The sequence below is a fragment of the Python bivittatus genome, unplaced genomic scaffold (assembly GCF_059951505.1).
Source record: "Python bivittatus isolate LINGU-HERP-01145 unplaced genomic scaffold, Pbiv_v1 ctg000440_np1212, whole genome shotgun sequence".
Lineage (NCBI taxonomy): Eukaryota > Metazoa > Chordata > Lepidosauria > Squamata > Pythonidae > Python > Python bivittatus.
Genome location: NW_028277063.1, coordinates 502,799 through 522,881, shown reverse-complemented (window position 1 = coordinate 522,881; position 20,083 = coordinate 502,799). Strand labels below are relative to the sequence as shown.

Sequence of the window (20,083 nt, the reverse complement as noted above, 5' to 3'; positions counted from 1 at the left end):
AATAAAGTGGCTGATTGCCTGAGGTCTGCAAAAATGTAACATGGACAATGCCTGAATTGCTAGGGAAGCTCTGGTGAGAGCAGATAACCAGGAAACAGCTACTAGCTGGAAGGAGACCTTGAAGTTCATGTCTTCTGAATTCTTCTCTTGATCAGGTAATGCTTCAGACAGGGTGAGTGAGGCACCAGACTTATGATATTCCATCTCCTTCAATTATTTATTGACCATTAAAACATTAAGAATAACATTCCTTGAAGGGATAGTGTAATTCTTCTTCTTTAAGGGATGCATCCTCCAAATGCCCTTTTTCTGCTTTGTTACAAACGGCTCCTTGATTTATTACAAGAGTGTTTTGGCCAAAGTTTGCCTCACCTAACGCAACCCAAACACTTTGAAGATGGGACATAATTTTATTAGCAGGCATACAGTATATACTGGGCTCCCAACAAAGCATTGGCACTTGGCTGAACAGCCCTGATCGAAAGCAGAACCAGAGCTTATGTATCGTTGTTCGACTACATTGCAAAGGCAAGACAAGGAAAAAAGCAGACACAGTGGAAATTACAGCTTGAGGTTGGAATGGTTTTGATAAACCCATCCATGCAACCTTCTTCTTACTTATCCCTTCCTACTAGGTCAGCGTGGCAGCTGTACTATCTCTGAGATACGGTGGGTGAACATACACACTTCCTTTTACTGGGCCATTGCTCCCTGTCGGATCCCTCCCCCTGTCGCCACTCAGGGTCATTTCAGCTTGCTCTGAATGTTTTATTACAAGGGGACTTTAAGCAGTTCACATGTATGGGGGGGGGGGGGATCTCATGGGTTTGGTAGTGACTGCAGCTCACCTGTGCATATATGGGGGGGCGGAATTTTACCACCAGATTTGCTACCAGAGTCAATTTCCTTCTGGTTTATATAGATCGTGGTCACCTCCTTTTCCTTTCTCTCTTTTTTGTTCCATCCAATTTTCAACTCAACTTTCAGGTTTCACTCAGACCATTTATTATTACAGATATGACAAAAGCCGTAACCATCTTGCACTTGCCAACTCTAAGCCTCAAATCACATATATAGCAATCCCACAGCTGAGATCATACAAATACAATACAAATACAAAATACTTTAATGACCAAGTATAAAATATATACAAGGAATTTGTCTTCGGTGACGAACAGCAAGATCAACGGTGCGTTTGGATAACAACAGAAAATTAATAAACAATTAACAATAACACTGCTCAGTAAAATAACTTTTCCAAAAGAAGAAGCCACTGTCCAATACATATCAAATCATATAGTATTTAACAGAGCAATGGCACAAGGGAAAAAACTATTCCGATGTCTAGATGTTTTAACATATGGAGCTCTATAGCGCCGTCCTGAAGGAAGAAGTTGGAACAGTTTATATCCAGGATGGGAAGAGTCTGCAGATATCTTCTCTGCCCTCCTTTTGACCCTCACAGTATACAGTTCTTCTATAGAAGGCAGGCGGGTTGAAATTATCCTTTCTGCAGACTCTATCCGTTGGAGTCTGAGTTTGTCCTGTTTGGTTGCAGAATCAAACCAGACAGTTATAGAGGAACAGATAACAGACTCAATGATTCCCCTGTAAAACTGTACCAAGAGCTCCTGGGATAATTTAAACTTCCTCAGTTGCTGCAGGAAAAACATCCTTTGCTGTGCCTTTTTAATAATGGCTATAATGTTAAATGTCCATTTCAGGTCTTGGGAAAGTATAGAAACCAGGAACTTGAAGGACTCTACCTCTGATACTAGGCTGTTGCGTATGGTAAGGGGAGGAGTATTAGAAGGATTCTTCCTAAAGTCCACAATCATCTCCATGGTTTTAAGTGTATTGAATTCCAAGTTATTACAACCACACCACAAGACCAGTTGTTGAACCTCCCGTCTATATGCTGACTCATTTCCATTTCGAATTAGACCAATGACCGTTGTATCATCCACATATTTCAAGATTTTAACAGAAGAGTCTTTTGAAATGCAGTCATTGGTATAAAGGGAGAAAAGCAGCGGGGAAAGCACACATCCCTGAGGGGCACCAGTCCTGATTAACCGGGTACTGGATGTAGTTTTGCCTAACCTCATGTGTTGTTTCCTACCTGTTAGAAAACTGATTGTCCACCTACAGGTATGCTCAGGCACAGTAAGCTGGATCAGTTTGTTGTAAGAATTTCTGGTATAATAGTATTAAATGTGGAGATGAAATCCACAAAAAGAACTCGTGCATAAGACCCTGGAAATTCAAGGTGTTGCAGAATATAGTGCGAGGCCATATTAACAGCATCATCCACTGACCTGTTTCCACGGTAAGCAAACTGCAGTGGATCTAACAGGGGATCCGTGACGGCTTTCAAGTGAGCCAACATTAACCTCTCAAAGGACTTCATGACCACAGATGTCAGTACAGCCGGTCTGTAGTCATTCAGCTCACTAATGGGGGATTTCTTAGGAACTGGGATGATTGTAGAGCTCTTAAAACAAGAAGGGACATAACCCGTCTTCAGCGATTTATTAAAAATATGCGTGAAAACAGGGGCCAGTTGTTCTGCACAAACTTTCAGACACGAGGTGGTCACACCGTCTGGACCTGGAGCTTTTCCAATCTTTTGCTTTTGAAACAGACCTCGCACTTCTTTTTCTAGGATCACCAGAGGTAAGGGACCCGGGGGACTGGGGACAGGTGAAGAGAAATTTAATGCTGATGATGTATCTGAGATACAATTGGCAGCAGCAGATAACAGTTGTTCATTCTCAAACCTGCAATAAAACCTGTTGAGATTGTCTGGCAGTTGATGACTCTCTTCAATCAGGAGAGGTGGGTTGTTATAGCCGATGATGTTCTTCAGGCTTTTCCACACAGTCGCAGGATCATTTGCTGAAAACTGACTTTTCAGCTTTACTGAGTAGTTCCTCTTTGCCGCCTTAATCTCCCTCGTGAGTACATTTCTAGTCCAATTATACATAATCCTGTCCCCATTCCTATGGGCCTCCTCCTTGTCACGACGCAGCTGTTTAAGCTTTGCTGTGAACCACGGCTTGTTGTTATTATATATATGTATGTTTTTGGTGGGCACACATATGCCCTCACAAAAGCTAATGTATGAAGTCACAGCATCAATGTACTCATCCAGATCTGCAGAGGCAGCTTCAAAAACATTCATCTGTGTCTTTCTGCTGCCCAAGCACCATGGGGGAGACATTCAGGGTCTAGTTAAAACCCCTAACCCAAATATGTTGTCCGAGGGAAATCAAAGCACTGGCCCAGCTATATGGTCTTAAATTAGGCAACTCTCCTTTCTCCAAATACACTTTCCCAGAGTAACTGAAACTTGAAACCAGAATAACAAACATAGGTTTGCTTTCAGGGGTCTCCCCTTCTTTGAATAAATCTATCTCAGTCTCGGGATCATTGTGGAGTTACGGTCACATCTGCCACTGGCAACTTCTTGTGTTCATTCTACCCCATACATCCTTGTGTAAGATGGAGATCTGGTGAAGAGGTGAAACCTGTGGATATTCTTGGATTATTCCATAAAGAAGACCTGTTTCCTCGCTATAATTATTCTGGCAATTCTCCTTCCCGCCCCCAGTAGTAAACCTTGAACGGAATGAAAAGAGAAACAGCTTCTACTCAGAGAACCATAAGGACTATCTCTCTGAAATGAACAGGCCTCCATATCAGATTTTGATTAGGGACTATTTTTATGTTGAAAGTTTTACAGTTCTGTTATCCTTTGTCAACCCCCTTACTGGAATGCCACTATGGCCGTGGTCTCTTCTGGAATGACATTGGGGAATATCCAGGGAATGACCCAGATTTCTGCATCCGGTGGAAGAGAAACAACATCCCTGTGAGGGAGGTCTAGTCTCCTCCATGTAGCCACATCCTTGCAGGGTTGCTACATTGCCAGAGTTGCAATTACTACATTTGTAGATGTTAAATAAGGGATTCAATATGTTTATGAGTGAAGAATGAGAAGAATGTGAGGTGAAATATTTTGGTACAAGATAATGAAACACTGATATTACAGAAATGCATAAATGGATAACAGAAGTATTAATAAGAAGGAACAGAGTTAGTTTATTATTGCTGCAATTATAATAAGACACGACACATAAGTCTCATTTTGAATTTTTTTTTGAAAAATCAAAATTAGTCCAAAGTTCTTATGTTGCACCATCTCTGAACAGAGTGCCCAATTGTATATGTACTTGAATAAATAATACTGTCCGAAACTCCTTTATCTTCCTTTGCAAGAAAGTAATCAATTTCACATGAAAGTAATAAATCTCACATCTCTGCAGTTCAAGTTAGAAGTTCCTAATGCAAATATATCTTCCCAGGGAAAATAAAGCACTGGGTTAGTTATGTATTCTCAAATTGGACAACTATCCCTTCAACAAAAACACTTTTCCAGAGTAGCTTAAACTGTCTTCTCAGTCATAAACCTTTGAGAAGGCCAAGGGATGATGGTAAGCTTGGAGAAGGAGAAGATACTGCGAGGTGAGCAGAGCTCTGGGAAAGGAAAAGATAGTAACTCCCTACACAGAAAGAGTCCTCATAGAATATTGCCTCCTTGTTTTTTCTAAACCCCTATTGTCCTTGTAGTCTTCCCCATTGCTTCAGAGTTATACCCTAATTGCCTCACGAAGCTCACTAGGCCCCTGAGATGTTACATCCAAGGAAATAAATTGCTGCTGTCTCCAACCTATTCTAATCTGAATAAGTCCATAAAGAGGGACTTCAGCCCCATGCCTCTTTTTGAATGTCTTTGAATCCAGAGCAGTCAGTAAATCCACCTGCACTTCAATGTGCTTGTGTCATGGCCTCTGGTTCAAACATAGCCCTAACACACTCTTTTACACCCCCGATGGAGCAAGAGCCATCTGTTCCTCAGCAGGAGGTGTGGTTGACACCCAGGCACTGTTCTTGTAGTACATCTGAAGTCTCATCCTCCTTGCGTCTCACCTTGGTCCTTCTCCCCCACACACTGCCTCTTTCTTCTGTCATCCTCATGTTTTCACTCATACTGCCTGAGCTGTCTGGCAGGCCTCCTTGTAAGGAAATGGCCGGTCAATCCTTTGCTTGTATTTTTCCAGAATAAAAAACTTAGGTTTCCTGTCAGGGCCCTTTCATTCTTGCAATAAATCTCCAACTCTGGGTCATGTGGGAGTAAGGGGTAACATCTGCTACTAACATCTTCTAGAGTTCATTTTTACCTGTAAATATTTGTACAAGAACTCCAATTTGAAAAAAGGATGAAAGCGACTATATTCTTAGATTATTACCTAAAGAAAATCCATATCCTTTCTAGAGATTTCTTGAAAGCAGCTTTTATCTCTTTATTCCTCAAGCTGTAAATGATGGGGTTCAAGCTTGGGGTCACTACTGTGTAGAGCAAGGCAGGGAATCTGTTACTGTCCATGGAATGTGCTGAGTTGGGACGAATGTAGGTAAAAATGGCAGTTCCATAGAAAATGAAGACAACAGTGAGGTGTGAGGAACAAGTGGAAAATGCTTTGCGCCTGTTCTTGGCTACTGGCATCGTGAGAATAGTGGAGATGATGAGGATGTAGGAAAAAAGGATGAGTAAAAGGGGTACCAGGATAACTACAACTGCTAGAGTGGCAATGGCCACTTCATCTTTGTAAGTATTGGTGGAGGCCAGTCTCAGAACATGCTTAATATCACAGAAGAAATGGCTGATTCTATTTGACCCACAGAAGGGAAGGGTGAAGATTGAAATAGATTGCCCCAAACTCACGAATACACCAATGGCCCATGAGGCAGCAGCAAGCTTAGCACATTCTCTGTAGTTCATGATATATGGATATTGCAAGGGTTTGCAAATGGCAACATAGCGGTCATACGCCATGACACAAAGAAGACAACATTCAGTGAGACCAAAGAGAATGAAGAAACACATTTGACACCCACAGCCCCAAAAGGATATCGTTCGATTCTCTGATAATAAATTCATTAGCGTCTTTGGGCTAATGTTGGAGGTGTAGCCAATTTCCAAAAAGGACAAATTCCAGAGGAAGAAGTACATTGGCGTATGAAGGGTAGGACTGAGAAAGATGAGGAGGAAAATCAGGCTGTTGCCCATCAAGGCCATGAAGTAGAATGTTAGAACCAGACAAAACAGAAGTTCTCGCATGGTCTGGAGATCTGAGAAGCCCAGCACAACAAATTCAGTCAAACAGGATTGGTTGTCTTTTTTCATGGTATCTTCCACATCAAAGCCTGAGAACATAAGAGGATAGTTAAATAAATTCTTCTTAACAATTCTTAACAAAAGAATTCTAAATAATTCTTCTTAACAATTTGTAACAATGAAATAGCTTTGTTTCCCCTGAAATCTATATCCTGTCTCCTTATACTAGAAATAGTAGGTTGGATGAAGTTCTTGGAAATTGGAAATGGAGAGTATAAATTTAATTTAGTGCTATGTGCCCTTTGGGCATGATTATGTCACATTAGTGAATCACATAACCATTCTAGAATGGTTTCTCTGAATAAATTTGTCTGAATCTTCAATGCCAGAATTTTGAATATGGCCATCTTGAAGATAGGGCAGACATGTGATTTGGCTGGACTAAACTTCTATAATTTTCTTGTTTATTATTTGATGGATTCTGTCAGTAATAAGAAGTCAGTAAGAATTAGGTCAGTATTAATTGATTTCATTTGAATTAAGCACTTTCCGTAACTGAACGTTTGTATGTAGATTGTGGCTGAAATCCAAAGAGAGGAGGAAGATTGCAGGTTTGACAAAACCAATTTAGAGAAAGGCAGATTAACTGCCTATTAAATGTGATTTGTACCCATTGTTTATCATCAATGATCAGCCATTCCTGTTAGCTAAAGAATGCTTTTTCTAGCTAGGCAGAAAATGAAAATGTGCAGAAATGTCAGGCATCATCTGTTCCAGGATGAAAAGAATTCACTATTAAAGTACAGGTGAAAGAGTGACAATAAAACTCTCTTAGTGTTCTATGGACTATCACTTAAAATGGAACTTTTCATGAAGTTGTACAAGAGGAAGAACCAACCCACGAAACATGAAATACTCAAGGAAAGTACAAAGTATGAATCTTACTTTTGAATTGTTTTGTGATATTTTTAGAAAGATGGGGTATTTCTTCTTGTGAAGAACTGGAAATGCTCCAATATGCTCTGGCAATTCAAGGTCTTGGAGATACTCCTGCCACAGAAGAGTCTTCATGTATCCTTTCTTCTGGAGAATAGTATTTCATATATGTAGGTGATTTGCATCAGCCAACATCAAAGACCATGAAGGAGCCTTTAAAGCCACTTGACTCCTAGAGGATCAGAAATCCTGGAGAGACGAGAGGACTCTTTTCTCTAACAAGATCTCCTGAGAGAAGCCTGAGGATTCACCCTGGGGATCTGGTAAATGAAAACCAAGAGGACCGCCTGGACCTTGGGGGAAGCCTTTCTTAGAGCAGAGTGAGGAAACGCAATGCCCTCAGATGGTGAATATTTTGGTTTCCATTTCCAGGACTCTGACCATTTTTCCTGCTGACTGAGTTTTATAGGCATTGTAGTCCAAAAGGTAATGCCTACCTGTGGAATAATTTTATTGTTGCTGAACACTCTATCGGTCATGGTGATCAATAACCACATGGAAAACCTTTGGGCCAAGCACCCTTTTAGTACCTCTCCTCCTCCCTGAGCTACAGAAAGGCCAGATTATTTCAGTTCCACTCATACTTCTTCTGTACTGAATGATGTTCACATGATTTCAATCTCAAACAGTGGAGTATGTTCTTCATCATTAAACTATTCATATTGTTGGCTATATCCTTATAATCCTCCCACAATCTTTTATGAATGGGTGGCCATAGAAATGGAAATTTTAAGTAAATCTATCACCCAATTCAATCTCCAAGGAAGTTTGTTGTCCATAAATGTCACTGGATGCTTGAACCCATGCTGTTAGCTTATGAAAGAAGTTTATTCCTACAAGATCAGAAGTCCAGTGAGATGAGGTTGCTGTTGTCTCTATGGGTCCTGGTTCTTGGCTGAGAAGGAGATGGCAGATGGTAGCTGTGTCTATGAGAGTTTATGTAAATCCATTTTATGCACATTTTGCACCTATTAGAGTGTGGGGAGGCAGTGCTCAAGGTCACTGATGCCTTAGACACTTGCAGGACCACCTGCCTTCAGTGGCTACTGCCCATCCCACAATCCTAGCACAGTGTGCGTACTCCAGGTCCCTTTCTAAAGCAATGACACCTAACAGAGACATGGTTCCTGTGCCATTGGGCCTGCTCTCTGAAACAGCCTCCCCTGAGACTCAGATTGCCCTGACCTGTTGTTCTTCCAGAAGGCCATGAAGGTTGCCTTATTGTCTGATGTGCAAAAATAAGCCCCAAAGAACACTTGAGGACTGTGGTGAAAAGGCTGTTGAAAAACATAGTATTTGAGATGACAGAAATGACAAATATTTTTAAGTCATGAACTTCAATGGATGAGCCTGAGTGCACTGATTTGGGATATTTTTCAAGGAGATCTATGTCATTAAGGCTACGTTGCGTTCTGGAAGCCTGGTGACTGATTTCTGGGGAATACCCCATACATGATAATGATGGCCCCATAATTCAGGTTGACCAGGATAAAGTGGAAAGAACAGGTGGAGAGAACCTTTTACCTTCCTGTCCGGGGGATTCTCAAGACGGCCAGGAGATGTACATGGATGCTACAGGGATAATCTGCAAGAATGCTAAGGTCACATTCAAGGGGGGGCGGGGGAAGGGTACATGGGGCAGGCAAGATGTTTTCTCTGCAAGGAGAAGCTGCTCATATGTAAAGTGGCTGATTGCCTGAGGTCTGCAAAAATGTAACATGGACAATGCCTGAATTGCTAGGGAATCTCTGGTGAGAGCAGATAACCAGGAAACAGCTACTAGCTGGAAGGAGACCTTGAAGTTCATGATGAACTTGTAGTAAGTCATTTCCCTTCAAGTCAGTAATGCCAGGATTATAAGGAGCTAACACTCACTGCCAGCAAAATCACCATGCAACCATGCAATGGAGAGAGAAGTACACTTAGAAAAGAAAAGAAAAGAAAAGAAAAGAAAAGAAAACTGCCTTTTCATCCCCTTCATTTCTGGGGGGAGTTTGAGTCTGCTATTTCTGATACTTTTCAGAAATACTAGATAGAAATACTTTTCTATCACATTTCTGATACTTTCTAAGAGTTGTACCTAAGCCTCATCTTATTGGGTTTCGGTCACACCATTCTTTTTGGTTAGTAGAAGAAAAACAGAATAAAAATGGATTGAAATAAAGCAGTTCGGTCGCAGTTCCTTTTTGGATTAGAAGCAACGGGCCTTGTGATGAAACTTCATTAATTTGATGAGATTTAACTGCTTCTGTTTTGGGGATGAATTGACATACTAAAAAATCTCAGTGCTACCACTTCAAAATTCATAATGCAAATGGATCTTATATTGTTACTTCCTGTCTTCTGAATTCTTCTCTTGATATGGAGAAGTATAACCCAGAGTAACTAAAACTGTCAAAATACCAGAATAACAAACATAGGTTTGCTTTCAGGGGTCTCCCCTTCTTTGAATAAATCTATCTCAGTCTCAAGATCATTGTGGAGTTACGGTCATATCTGCCACTGCCAACTTCTTGTGTTCATTCTACCCATAAGTTCTTGTGCAAGATAGAGATCTGGAGAAGAGATGAACCCTGTTGATTTTCTTGGATCATTCCACAAAGAAGACCTGTTCCTTGCTATTGATTTCTTGAAAGCAGCTTTTATCTCTTCATTCCTCAAGCTGTAACTGATGGGGTGCAAGCTTGGGGTCACTACTTTGTAGAGCAGGGCAAGGATCCTGTTATTGTCTACAGAAGATTCTGAGCTGGGAGGAATGTGGATAGAAATGAGCATTCCGAAGAAAATGAAAACAACAATGAGATGTGAAGAACAAGTGGAAAATGCTTTGTGCCTGTTCTTGGCCACTGGCGTCATGAGAATGGTCCATATGATGAGGATGTAGGAAAAGAGGAGGAGCAAAAGGGGAACCAGGACAAATACTGCAGTTACTGTGGGATTGGCCACTTCATTTTTGTAATTATTGGTGGACATCAGTTTCAGAAAGGGCATAAGATCACAGAAAAAATATCTGATTGTATTCGATCCACAGAAGTGAATGGCGAAGATTGAAACAGATTGCTCCAAACCCACGAAACTCCCAAAGGCCCATGAGATGGCAACTAGCTTGGCACGTTGGCTGTAGTTCATGATATAGGGGTATTGCAAGGGTTTGCAAATGGCAACATAGCGGTCTTATGCCATGACACAAAGAAGACAACAGTCATGACATTGGGGAATATCCAGGGAACGACCTGAATTTCTGCATCTAGTGGCAGAGAAACAACATCCCTGTGAGGGGAGATCTAGTCTCCACCCACTAGCCACATCCTTGCATGGTTGCTACGTTGCCAGAGTTGTAACTACTACATTTGTAGATGTTAAATCAGGGATTACATGGGTTTGTCAGTGAAGAATGAGAAGAATGTGAGGTGAAATATTTCAGTACAAGATAATGAAACACTGGTGTTATAGAAATGCATAAAGGGATAACAGAGGTTTTTTTTTAAATAAGAAGGAACAGAGTTAGTGTATGATAGTTACAATTTTAATAGGACCTGACACATCATTCTTATTTTTTAATTTTTTTGAAAAATCAAAATTAATCCAAGGTTCTTTTGTTGCACCATCTCTGAGTTGAGTACCCAACTATATATGTACTTGAGTAAATAATACTGTCTGATGCTCCTTTATCTTCCTTTGCAAGAAAGTAATCAATCTCACATGAAAGAAATAAATCTAACATCTCTGCAGTTCAAATTAGAAGTTCCTAATGCAAATATATCTTCCCAGGGAAAATAAAGCACAGGGTTAGTTATGTATTCTCAAATTGGACAACTATCCCTTCAAAAAAACACTTTTCCAGAGTAGCTTAAACTATCTTCTCAGTCATAAACCTTTGAGAAGGCCAAGGGATGATGGTAAGCTTGGAGATGGAGAAGATACCAGACGGTGAGCAGAGCTCCGGGAAAGGAAAAGATAGTAACGCCCTACACAGAAACGGTCTTCATAGAATATTGGCTCCTTGTTTTTTCTGAACCTCAATTGTCTTTGTAGTCTTCCCCATTGCTTCAGAGTTACACCCTAATTACCTTATGGAGCTCACTAAGCCCCTGATATGTTACATCCAAGGAAATAAATTGCTGCTGTCTCCAATCATGTGTATATTCTAATCTGAATAAGTCCATAAAGAAGGACTTCAGCCCCATGCCTCTTTATGAATGTCTTTGAATCCAGAGTGGTCAGTAAATCCATCTGCACTTCAATGTGCTTGTGCCATGGCCTCTGGTTCAAACATCACCTAACACACTCTTTTACCCCCTTGATGGAGCAAGAGCCATCTGTTCCTCAGCAGGAGGTATGGTTGACACCCAGGGACTGTTCTTGTAGTACACCTGAAGTCTCATCTTCCTTGTGTCTGATCTTTGTCCTTCTCCCCTACACACTGCCTCTTTCTTCTGTCATCCTTCCCCCCTCATACTGCCTGAGCTGTCTGGCAGGCCTCCTTGTAAGGAAACAGCCGGTCAATCCTTTCCTTTTGTTTTACCAGAATGAAAAACAAAGAAACTTAGGTTTCCTTTCAGGGCTTTTTCCGTCTTTTAATAAATTTATCTCCAAGTCTGGGTCATGTGAGAGTGAAGGGTAACATCTGATACTAATATCTAGAGTTCATTTTTACCTGTAAATATTTGTACAAGAACTCCAATTTGATAAAAGGATGAAAGCAACTATATTCTTGGATTATTACCTAAAGAAGGTCCATATCCTTTCTACAGATTTCTTGAAAGCAGCTTTTATCTCTTTATTCCTCAAGCTGTAAATGATGGGGTTCAAGCTTGGGGTCACTACTGTGTAGAGCAGGGCAGGGAATCTCTTACTGTCCATGGAATGTGCTGAGTTGGGACGAATGTAGGTAATAATGCCAGGTCCATAGAAAATGAAGACAACAGTGAGGTGTGAGGAACAAGTGGAAAATGCTTTGCGCCTGTTCTTGGCCACTGGCATTGTGAGAATAGTGGAGATGATGAGGATGTAGGAAAAAAGGATGAGCAAAAGGGGTACCAGTATAACTACTACTGTTAGTGTGGGAATTGCCACTTCATCTTTGTAAGTATTGGTGGAGGCCAGTCTCAGAACATGCTTAATATCACAGAAGAAATGGCTGATTCTATTTGACCCACAGAAGGGAAGGGTGAAGATTGAAATAGATTGCCCCAAACCTATGGAAACACCAATGGCCCACGAAGCAGCAGCAACTTAGCACATTCTCTGTAGTTCATGATATATGGATATTGCAAGGGTTTGCAAATGGCAACATAGCGGTCATATGCCATGACACAAAGAAGACAACACTCGGTGATACCAAAGAGAAGAAAGAAACACATTTGACATCCACAGCCCCAAAAGGATATCGTCTGCTTCTTTGATAATAAATTCATTAGCGTCTTTGGGCTGATGGTCGTGGTGTAGCCAATTTCCAAAAAGGACAAGTTCCAGAGGAAGAAGTACATTGGGGTATGAAGGGTAGGATTGAGCAGGGTCAGGAGGAAAATCAGGCTGTTGCCCATCAAGGCCATGAAGTAGAATATTAGAACCAGACAAAACAGAAGTTCTCGCATGGTCTGGAGATCTGTGAAGCCGAGTAGGACAAACTCAGTCAAGCAGGACTGGTTGTCTTTTTTCATGGTATGTTCCAGATCAAACCCTGAGGGCATAAGAGGACAGTTAAATAAATAATTAAACAAATCTTCTTAACATTTTTTAACAATGAAATAGCTGTGTTACCCCTGAAATCTACATCCTGTTTCCTTACCCTAGAAGTAGTAGGTTGGATCAAGTCCTTGGAAACAGGAAATGGACAGCATGCATTTAATTTAGTGCCATGTGGACTTTGGGCACGATTACGTCATATTAGTGAATAACTCAATGATTCTAGGATCGTTTCTCTGAATAAATTTGTCTGAATCTTCAATGCCAGAATTTAAATATGGCCATCTTGAAGATAGGGCAGACGTTTGATTTGGCTGGACTAAACTTTTATAATTTTCTTGTTTATTATTTGATGAATTCTGTCAATAATAAGAGGTCAGTAAGAGTTAGGTCAGTATTAATTGATTTCATTTGAATTAAGAACTTTCCATAACTGAAAGTGTGTATGTAGATTGTGGCTGAAATCGTAAGACAGAGGGAAGATTGCAGGTTTGAGAAAACTGATTTAGACAATGGCAGATTGACCACCTTTAAATGTGATTTGTACCCATTGTTTATCATCAATGATAAGCCATTCCTATTAGCTAAAGAATGCCTTTTCTTGCTAGGCAGAAAATCAAAATGAGCAGAAATTTCAGGCATCATCTGTTCCAGGATGAAAAGAATTCACTGTTAAAGAATAGGTGAAAGCGTAACAATAAAACTGTCTTAGTGCTCTATTGAATATCACTTAAAATGGAACTTTCATTTTCATGAACTTGTACAAGAGGAAAAACCAACCCACCAAACATGAAATACTCAGGGAAAGTACTAAGTATAAATCTTACTTTTGAATTGTTTTCTGGTATTTTTTTAGAAAGATGGGATATTCCTTCTTGTGAAAAATTGGAAATGTTGTAATATACTCTAGCAATTCAAGGTCTTGTAGATGCTCCTGCTACAGAAGAATCTTCATGAATCCCTTCTTCTGGAGAAAAGCATTTCAGATATGTAGGTGTTTTGCATCAGCCAACATGAGAGACCATGAAGGAGGCTTTAAAGCCACTTGACTCCTAGAGGATCAGAAATTCTGGAGAGACAAGAGGACTCTTTTCTCTAACAAGATCTCCTGAGAGAAGCCTGAGGATTCACCCTGGGGATCTGGTAAATGAATACCAAGAGGACCCCCTGGATCTTGGGGGAAGCCTTGCTTTCAGCAGAGTTAGGAAACGCAGTGCCTTCAGATGCTGGATATTTTGGTTTCCATTTCCAGGACTCTGACCATTTTTCCTGCTGACTGAGTTTTATAGGCATTGTAGTCCAAAAGGTAATGCTTACCTGTGGAATAATTTATATTGTTGCTGAGCACTCTATCTGTCATGGTGATCAATAACCACATGGAAAATCATTGGGCCAAACACCCTTTTAATCTCCTTCTGAGCTACAGAAGGGACACTTTATTTCAGTTCCTCTCATATTTCTTCCATACTGTCTGATGTTCACATGATGTCAATCTCAAACAGTGGAATATGAGTATAAATTCTTCATAATTAAACTATTCAGATTGTTGGTTTTATCCTAATAAGCCTCCCATAATCTTGTTTGAATGGGTGGCCATAGAAATGGAAATTTTAAGTGAATCTATCACCCAATTCAATCTCCAAGGAAATTATTTATCCATAAATTTTGCTGGCTCCTGAACCCATGCTGTTAACTTATGAAATCAGTTTAATTCTATGAGGTCATAAATGCCGAGAGATGAGGTTGCTGTTGTCTGTATCACTCCTGGTTCTTGGTTTTAGAAGGAGATGGCAGCTGTTTGTATGAGAGTTTACGTAAATCCATTTTATGCACATTTTTTACCTATGAGAGGATTGGGAGGCAGTGCTCAAGGTCACTGATGCCTTAGACAAGGGCAGGACCACCTCCCTTCAGTGGTTACTGCCCATGCCACCACCCTAACAAGGTGTGTGCATTCCAGGTCCCTTTGTAAAGCAATGACACCTAACGGAGACATGCTTCCTGTGCCATTGGGCCTGCTCTATGAAACAGCCCCCCCGAGATTCAGATTGCCCTGACCTGTTGGGCTTCCAGAAGACTTTGGAGGTGTGTCTCTTCCCTCAGTCACCAGGGTCAGGATGTTAGTGGAACCCTGTATGGGTGCTTTGTTTTATGCTGTGAACACCCTCAATTAATATTTAAATTTGCGTCGCCTATTTTTTTTTTTATTTTGTTAGGTTAGGTTAGGATTAGAACACATAGATATTACTTTTTGGACTGTTTGCTGACAATATATCAATAAATGATAAATACTGACTTATTTAAAAAGAATTAAATTTTCCAGCATTTTATTTCTGGAAGAAGCCACAAAACATTTTCCTGAGTGGATAAGTTAACAAAGTTCAGAACCTAACAGAAGAGTAAAATTTAGCTCCTATTGGTAACCCCCAGAATTGGAAGCGTTCTGTTCTTGAAAGCAGAAGTCCCAGTGTTAAGAGCTGGTATCACTGATGGCCAGTCATGCAGTACTCCCCTTCATTATCTTATTGTCTGATCTGTAAAAATAAGCCACAAAGGACACTTGAGAACTACGGGGAAAGTCTGTTGAAAAACATACTATTTGAGATAACCCAAATGACAAATATTTTTAAGTCATGAAGTTCATTGGTGAGTGCACTGATTTGGGATATTTGTCAAGGACATCGATGTCATTAAGGCTATATTGCTTTCTGGAAGCCTGGTGACTGATTTCTGGTTACCCCATACATGATAATGATGGCCCCATAATTCAGGTTGACCAGAATGAAGTGGAAAGTATAGGCTGAGAGAACCTTCTACCTTCCTCTCCGGGGAATTCTGAAGATGACCAGGAGACATACATGGATGCTACAGGGATAACCAACAAGGGTGCTAAGGTCACATTCAAGCGGGGGAGAAGGATACACGGTGGAGGCAAGATGTTTTCTCTACAAGGAGAAGCTGCTCATAAATAAAGTGGATGATTGCCTGAGGTCTGCAAAAATGTAACATGGACAATGCCTGAATTCCTAGGGAAGCTATGATGAGACCAGATAATCATTTTTGTAATTATTGATGGACATCAGTTTCAGAAGAGGCATAAGATCACAGAACAAATGGCTGATTGTATGCGATCCACAGAAGTGAAGGGCGAAGATTGAAACAGATTGCTCCAAACCCCAAAGGCCCATGAGATGGCAGCTAGCTTAGCACGTTGGCTGTAGTTCATGATATAGGGGTATTGTAAGAGTTTGCAGATAGCAACATAGTGGTCATATGCCATGACACAAAGAAGAAAACACTTGGTGATACCAATTAGAAGAAAGAAACACATTTGACATCCACAGCCCCAAATAGATATCGTCTAGTTTTTTGATCACAAATTCACTAGCAACTTAGGACTGATGGAGGAAGTGTAGCTGATTTCCAAAAAGGACAGGTTTGAGACAAAGAAGTACATAGGGGTATGAAGGCAGGGACTGGCAATGATGAGGATCAAAACCAGGCTGTTGCCCATCAAGGCCATGTGGTAGAATTTCAGAACCAGAGAAAACAGAAGTTCTTGCATAGTCTTGAAATCTGAGAAGCCTAACAGGAAAAATTTGGTCAGACAGGACCGGTTGTCATTTTTCATGGTATCATCCAGGTCGAAGCCTGAGATCAGAATGGGATCATTAAATAAAGAATTAAAACATTCTTCTTAACAGCTTTTAACAATGAAATTGGCTTATTACCCTTGAGATCTATACCCTGTTTCTGTATATTAGAAGTAATATGGTGGATCACATTGAGCAGAGTACAGCAGTGCTCCCAGAAAACCTTTTCCCAGGGAAAAAATACACACCAGCATGATAGGTTTGCAAACTGAAATGTCCATATCTTGTTCTCCAAAGAAACTCAGCCAGAAAATATATACTATCTGGTTGTTTATTGATAAAAATGCAAAACTTCATAAAATACAAGTTGTATACAAAATATAGGAAAAAAACACGTCTTCTCATATATTCAGCATCCAAGACTTATCCACAAACATAAAGTCTCTAGCCAAAAACTCTTAGAGAAGAGGTACACTACTTGGTTATTTGTTACAACTACATAACCCATAAAACTACATACCTACATAGTGGCTAACGCTCTACTGCAACTGCAACTACAAGGCTGGGCATACAATGCTCCAGTTATATTGGCACTCCATACCCCCCCACTGGATAACTAGCATATACACACACCAATAGGTGGCAGTAATTAGCAGTATACGTGCACAACACACAGTCACAAGTTGTTTTGTTTACATGAGCTACATAAGCTAGACATAATATTGTTGTACAGATAACGGGATGAATTTCTTCCCATGAGAAACTCCTGACAGATCAAGTCTTTGGAAATAGGAAATGGAGAGTAGAAATTTACCAGTAGAAGAGAATATACTGTATGTAGCTCAGGGCTGAACTGTGGAGTCCTTGGGGTTCTCTGAGTTTGATTGTGTTCTTGTTCAGCACTGAAGATGTTACTTAGCTGGGTAACGAAAGTTCTGCAAGAAAACGACCAAGCTCAGAGAATCCCAAGGACTCCAGAGTACAAATTTAGTTTAGTGCTATGTGCACATTGGGCATGATTACACCGTATTAGTGGATCCCGCAAGCATTCTAGAATCGTTTCTCTGAATATATTTGTCTGAATCTTCAGTGTCAGAATTTAAATATGGCCATCCTGAATGGAGAGCAGATGTTTGATTTGGCTGGACTATGCTTTTATAATTTTCTTGTTTATTATTTCAGGGATTCTGTCAATAATAAGAATTCAGTGAGAATTAGGCCAGTTTATATATATATATATATATATATATATATATATATATATATATATATATATATAATTTCATTAAAGATTTTTTAAAAAGAATATAAAAGGTAACACAACCCAATATAAAGTAGGAAAAAGAAAAGAAAGACAAAAAATCTAAGAGGAGTGCAAGAAAAGAAAAGAAAAAGTAAAGAAAAAATAGAAAAAAATACGAAGAAGTAGCTTCTGATTTTCTTTACAGCAGTTATCAGTACAATTATAAGTTTACCTCTTACTCTGTGGTTACAATATACCTCTCTTCCTTCTCTAGTCTATTCTGTTTAATAATCAAAATTATAAATCATAAGTTCATTTTTTCTGTTTCATCCAACAGTGTAAGGGGTTTCCAGTCAGCAATAAATGCAGATACTTTTTTTCTTTGATCAAAGGTCAATTTAGCCATCTCAACAAGTTCTATTATTTTCACCAATGGTTCCTCCACTGTGGGTAATGCTGAACCTTCCATGTTTGTGCATGTAATACTCTCACTGCAGTTACCATGTAGGAAAACAAAGTTCCATGATTCTTTTCCAACTGTTTGTCAAACAGTCCCAAAAGAAAAACCTCTGGATTCAACTGTATATTAATCTTTAAAATCCTCTGAATCAGTGTATGTATTTGGATCCAGAATCTTCTAGCTTTTTTACACATTCACCAAAGATGATAAAATGCACCTTCTACTTGTTCATATTCCCAACATAAATTTGAAGTGCCTTTATACATGGCTGCAGGAACGTGGATCACCGGCTTCCTCAACAAATTGCTGCACACAACCTTGACTTTCACTCTACCTTACTTCAATGTCAATGGAATCAACCAATACTACTGTGGCATCCCCCCTGTTTTGGCCTTATCTTGTGCTTTCCCCTAGGTGGCTGAGATGGTTGTCTTCATCATTGATGGTATATTTGGTGTGGGGGCTTTTCTAATCACCTTGAGTTCTTATACTGACATTATTGCCACCTTTCTGAGGATCCATTCTGCTGGTGGGAAGCATAAGGCTTTCTCCGCCTGTGCCTCCCACCTCACAGTGGTCTGTCTTTTCTGCGCAAGCCACTATATTCCCCTACCTAAGGCCTTCCTCCAGCAATCTTCCAGACCACGATAGCCTGGTGAATATGCTGTATGGGAAGATACATGTTTATCCCCTTGATTTATAGACTTAGAAGCAAAGAAATGGAAAAGAACTTTTAGCACCCACTGGTCTATTGGCTGCATTAACACCAGAAGGATTTGAATAATATTGGTAGAGAGAATTATTACCCTAGATTACCTTAGTTTATCTGATACTGTGGTGTATCAAGCATTTTGAGACAAGGAGGAATAGAATTCAGCAATCTTATAAACTGTACAGCACATCACATTTCCAAACTCAGAATTACCACAGTGATTCTGGCAATTCTCCTTCCCACACCCAGTAGTAAACCTTGAACGGAATGAAAAGAGAAACAGCTTCTACTCAGAGAACCATAAGGACTATCTCTCTGAAATGAACAGGCCTCCATATCAGATTTTGATCAGGGACTATTTTTATGTTGAAAGTTTTACAGTTCTGATACCCTTTGTCAACCCCATTCCTGGAATGCCACTATGGCTGTGGTCTCTTCTGGAATGACATTGGGGGATATCCAGGGAATGACCCGGATTTCTGCATCCAGTGGCAGAGAAACAACATCCCTGTGAAGGAGGTCTAGTCTCCTCCACCTTGCTACATCCTTATATGGTTGTTACATTGCTAGAGTTGTAATTACTACATTTGTAGATGTTAAATCAGAGCTTCATTAGGTTTATGAGTGAAAAATGAGAAGAACGTGAGGCGAAATATTTCGGTACAAGATAATGAAACACTGATTTTATAGAAATGCATAAATGGATAGCAGAGGTTTTTTTAATAAGAAGGAACAGAGTCAGTTTATTATTGTTGCAATTTTAATCAGACACGACACATAAGTCTCATTTTTAATTTTCTTTGAAAAATCAAAATTAGTCCAAAGTTCTTCTGTTGCACCATCTCTGAGTTGAGTGCCCAACTGTATATGTACTTGAATAAATAATACTGTCTGATGCTCCTTTATCTTCCTTTGCAAGAAAGTAATCAATCTCACATGAAAGAAATAAATCTCACATCTCTGCAGTTCAGGTTAGAAGTTCCTAACGCAAATATATCTTCCCAGGGAAAATAAAGCACAGGGTTAGTTATGTATTCTCAAATTGGACAACTATCCCTTCAAAAAAACACTTTTCCAGAGTAGCTTAAACTATCTTCTCAGTCACAAACCTTTGAGAAGGCCAAGGGGTGATGGTAAGCTTGGAGAAGGAGAAGATACCAGAAGGTGAGCAGAGCTCCGGGAAAGGAAAAGATAGTAACGCCCTACACAG

General features: G+C 40.0%; 2 protein-coding genes and 1 pseudogene across 2 annotated transcripts; all 3 read right to left on the bottom strand.

The window, feature by feature from the left end:
- Positions 1 to 5,308: 5,308 nt before the first annotated feature.
- LOC107326689 (olfactory receptor 10AG1-like) lies at positions 5,309 to 6,250 on the bottom strand. Its single transcript, XM_015891203.2, has one exon. It carries the CDS (start codon positions 6,248 to 6,250, stop codon positions 5,309 to 5,311), a length of 942 nt encoding a protein of 313 aa, XP_015746689.2.
- Positions 6,251 to 9,667: 3,417 nt separating this feature from the next.
- Positions 9,668 to 10,375, bottom strand: LOC112543040 (olfactory receptor 10A4-like; annotated as a pseudogene).
- A 1,524-nt stretch (positions 10,376 to 11,899) lies between these two features.
- On the bottom strand, positions 11,900 to 12,840 carry LOC148215691 (olfactory receptor 10AG1-like). Its single transcript, XM_088142527.1, is given in 2 exon segments — positions 11,900 to 12,411; positions 12,414 to 12,840. Coding segments are annotated over 2 exon segments (939 nt in total).
- Between the last annotated feature and the right edge of the window lie 7,243 nt (positions 12,841 to 20,083).